The 4,692-nt window shown below is 43.2% G+C and overlaps 1 protein-coding gene across 1 annotated transcript; it reads right to left on the bottom strand.

The window, feature by feature from the left end:
- Positions 1-879: 879 nt before the first annotated feature.
- LOC133903460 (uncharacterized) lies at positions 880-4,245 on the bottom strand. Its single transcript, XM_062344846.1, has 4 exons — positions 3,972-4,245; positions 3,172-3,835; positions 2,571-2,657; positions 880-2,454 (listed from the first exon to the last, which is right to left on the bottom strand). The coding sequence occupies exons 2-4, from the start codon at positions 3,568-3,570 to the stop codon at positions 1,261-1,263; spliced, it is 1,680 nt and encodes a 559-aa protein (XP_062200830.1). The 5' UTR covers positions 3,571-3,835; positions 3,972-4,245; the 3' UTR covers positions 880-1,260.
- Positions 4,246-4,692: the final 447 nt, after the last annotated feature.

Below are 4,692 nucleotides of genomic sequence, written 5' to 3'. Positions count from 1 at the left end.
TATAACTATTATACCTTTCGCTATTTTTCTGAAAATTTTCAAAAAAATTATATTATAAATAAAAATATATGGATACATATATACATGCATACATGTATATATACATATATACATATATGTATACATATCTGTATATATACATGTATACATATGTGAGGCCCACACGAACAACAGTTACCGTGCTTGAGCCCCTAGAATTTTTAGATTATTTCAGCCGATTTATCAATATAATTATTATACCTTTCGCTATTTTTTTTGAAATTTTTTAAAAAATTATATTATACATATAAATATACAGATATGTATATACATACATATACGTATATATACACATATACATATATGTATACATATCCGTATACATGAATACATATGTGAGGCCCACATGAACAGTAGTTACAGTGCTTGAGCCCGAATCGCTCCAATTTTTGGAGCTTTAATATATAATATTGATTTGCCAAGAATCGGGTTGGTTGGGCGAACTGAGTGGAAGCCCGACCCAATCAGCATCCGACGGCATATATCGCTAGTTCGACTGATCTGACGGCTAAAGGGTTAACGGATGACATGGATCGCCTGGCTTCTGCTGGAGAACGCGGCCGCGTTTAGATTGTAGATGTGAAAGCTGAAAACTGAAGACCTGTAAATTTCTGTGCATGTCACTCTCTTTAAAAGAAAATAAAGATCATTGTTGTTGATCATAACTGAACAAACCTAGTATTGCATCTGATTCCTGCTCCAGTGTCCTGCAAATCCAACTCAGCTAAATGTACCTCAAAATTTCACATTATAAGGAGGTAGACCTTTGGCTGAGGGTACTATCTCAAACATGCATTTTGGCATCACAGTATGAACCATAGAATCTGATTCAACAGTGCAGGGACTGATACCAACTCTAACTATTTGTACCTCAAAAATTCATGTTGTAAGGAGGTAGGCCAATGGTTGAGCACTGCACCAAACATGCATTTTGGCATCAGATTATGAGCCATAGATATAACCAACAGTCAGGGAATTGAAATTCTGCCCTCCAACTTCAGGGTGATAACTGTTTAACATCTAAGCCCTAAGAGGCATAGCATCTAGAGGCCCTAAGAGGCATGTACGACAGTCAGGTAAACAACAACCATGAAGCAGAACATCTCTACTACAGAATCTACAAATTGTACAAGGAGCATCTCCTCACTGTCTCCTATGAAGGAGACCTATGAAGTGACATGTTGATGCCACCGATTTATTGTTCATGGGGTTCAGAAAATGCTAAGGCAGAAAGTCAAATTCTAACAGAATTGCAGACTCCAGTCTTGATATCTCAAGCTGACGAGCAGCTTCTATCGATAATCCATCAGAAGGGGCACTTGCAAAATTATTCAGATAAGCTTCATTAGGAACAAGACTGCTCTGGGAATCCAGATGGTGGAAATTCTCTGTTGATTGTAGAGGATCATCTGCCTGAACATTGCCACCTGTAGTGTAATTGGATATATCATGCACATAAGAAGCTGTCAAGTTCTCTGTTGCTGCAACAGACTCATGCTGAACGCCTAACCCCTGGCTTGCAGCAGAATGCACAGGTCCAGAGTTAGTTGTTACATGCTGCAACTGTGTGGAGCCAAAATTGTAATCGGGTACCCCCAGTTCAGATGCCACACTAGCAAGTAATTCTTCCCAGCTTTTTGTGTTAACATCGATTACTGGTTCTGGCATGGATTGCGTTATCTGAGTTGTAAGCGAGGTGCACCGTGAAAGTTGTGGTCCTGTGACATTCATTCCATTTGAGGCAATCTGCCAATATGCTGCTGGTTGACCTTGTTCCTGAGATGCTACTGGTGCACTGAAAGATCTCTGAGGGGGGTTGTTCTGAGCAGTACCAGTGAAAACATTAGTTATTGGTGCACCTTGAACTGGCTGAGATGCCTGGTGTATCAGGGAATTATCTGGAGCAGCAGCAGAACCAAATCGGTTATGGGCTGTGGTTGCAAGGCCTGGAGAAACACCCCCTACTCTTTTGAATATTGCACGTGAATGAGTATTTTGAGTGATGTGAGCATTGCCTGTACCTCTTCCAGCTCTTGGTGCACTGACGGTTCCAGCTACACTCAGTGAGACTCTGACTGAGGGATGCCTTTGTTGTTTTTGGCTCACTTCATTCAGAAGAGGACTTCTGTTGGCAAGAGAAGAGTGACCCATATTTGGTACTGAAGACAGAAGTGATTGTGGGACTGCAACTTGACACTGCATAGCTTGTGCTTGCTGTCTGGGTGACGTCATTGTTGAGTACATGACATTCTGGTGTTTTTCTAGACCAGATGCTGGCAGACTTTTGCACTTGAATGCTTGCCTCAGTATTTTCCACTTTGGTTCCGTATTCGTAGCATGGCAATGATCAACAACCGAGGTTCCGCTACCCCAATAAGTGCATGGAGCTGGAGCATCACATACAAAACAGTAGCACTGCATTTGAAAAACAAAAAGAAATCGTGTTAAAGAAAATCTTTTGGCTACACTGCTAGTGTCTTCATTGTGTTGTATTGCCAACAACATCAAGAAGTGAAATGTCTGTCACCAACCATGCTACAATGCTTCACATGAGAAGTAGTGCCGAAGGGCAAGTTTGAGCATGAATGGCGTGAGTGAGGGAAGTCCCTACATGCTATCTGCAAAAGAAAAGACAATTGTTTAATGTAAATGTAATAAAAGAATGCTACTGAAGATAAACTACAGCTTCTATGATAGACTTAACATGAACCAAAACTCGATGATATCAATAGAATAGGCAGGCACAGAAATACATAAGCACATAAGCAGTTCATTTCCACATTAGAACAATGTATCCTTAAGCACTTCCATATTATGTGGATCACAAGGTACAGCAGTAACAACAACATGAGATCAAATTACTGGCTTACTGGATGCTGCCAGAAACTAAAACCTTAGCAGCTTGATTCTAAAGTCACACATAGACATTCGATAAAATCAGCACAAGATAGTTACACACAGCTTAAAACATAAACATATCATTAACCTTTTTATGCACAGGTTCACCTAATAATACTATGAATGCAACTCAATATTTCAACTCTCTACACATGCTCTCCAATATAAAAGGTGCTGCTTTTATGGCATGTACAAAATGCTGTGCTACATATCAAAATGGAAGGAATCAAATACCAGGCCTTTCTCCGCGACTATCTGCAATTCATCCGAGCTGCCGTCTCCCGCGCTCCCCTCCTCAGCCACGGTAACCACCTTATCGGGGTCACCATCTAGAACCACACAATCATCTTCCTCATCATCATGGCCGCCACCAGGCTTGGCCTTCTGCAGCACCGGTGGTGAAGACAACTCACTCATAATAACGAGATCGTCAGGCTTGGCTGTCTTCTGCAGGACCGGTGGAGACGACAACTCACTCATAATCATGAGATCATCGAAATCCTCCCCGATTGCATCATCATCCACATCAAAAAGGTCCGACGCCCATCCAAGGGGATCGAGGGGCAACTTGTTGCCCACGGGGGAGTCGTCCTCATCGGAGCTAATCTCCACGACACCACCCACCGGCGCCATCCAACCCACTCAGAAATCCCTACACAGCTGCAACCGAGGAACCAAGAAACCCTCCCCAGCACAAGACTAGCCGAGGAAAGGTAAACCCAAGATGTCACCGGCCGCCATGGATCGGATATCGGACAGGGTCTCCAAGAAACGCATCCAGGAGCACGCCTAGCCAATCAAAATGCAATCTTGGTTCACCCGCCAGCCGATTGACCGTCGAAGCAATGGGTTTTACCGTATAACGGCGAAATACGGCACCGATGGGGTGGGGAAGTGCCTGAAACCAACGGATTCAGAGAAAAACCACACAAAATTATAAACACCGCCAGAGGAAGCCGAGTCAGAACTGCAGATGCTTCGATTAGCATAAGCAAACACAAACGCGAACAAGGGGAGAGGGAAAAGTGTGCAACCTCAAGCAGTCCTCTCCTCCTCGGTGGAGAAGAAGGGGAGTGGAGAAAGATCACTTCTTTCTCGTGTCCTGGTGAGAGAGAGCAGGCGAAGCAAACTGCTGCTCCACGCCTGCGCAGCAAATCTCCCAAGAAATTCCTTCTGTGTTCATCCCTCTGTGCCCATGCTCTTACAGTACGTCTCACTACCGATATTCCTCTGTGCCAAGACAAGGGCCCCTGATTTCTTTTCACCGATGGAAATGGGGAAGAGGTGGGATGATACGTGCTGCGCCCCTGATTTATGTGTTGTGGATCTGTTTGGGGATTGACTCGACTTTTATTCATGCCAAGTAGACCCGTTTATGGGTAACCCGGTTTTAGAAATACGACCTAACCCGGTTTAAAAAGTCCAATTCGGTCTGACCCGACTAGTATATGGATTAAGCTCGGGCTTCAAAATATAGATATGTAATTTCAGTCGGGTCAGACTTGAACTTCAAAATAGATACAAAACTTAAAAAACTCGACCTAACTTGAAAAAAAACCCAAATCCAACCAAAAAAAAAAAATCCAATGTCAGATCGGAGGCTTAGTAAGTAGACCCAATGTTTGCTTCGAACCGGGCTCGAGCCTGTGGGTTTTCTGTCGAGCTTTTCAAAGCATGACAAGAAACTCGATCTGACTCGACATATGAACATGCCTACTGTCAAGTCTCTCATGTAGTCATGCTGCCCTTGGATAG

This window comes from Phragmites australis, chromosome 21, assembly GCF_958298935.1.
Source record: "Phragmites australis chromosome 21, lpPhrAust1.1, whole genome shotgun sequence".
NCBI classification, from domain to species: Eukaryota; Viridiplantae; Streptophyta; class Magnoliopsida; order Poales; family Poaceae; genus Phragmites; species Phragmites australis.
The sequence above is the reverse complement of the archived record's forward strand: the minus strand, read 5'-3'. Positions and strand labels throughout refer to the sequence as shown.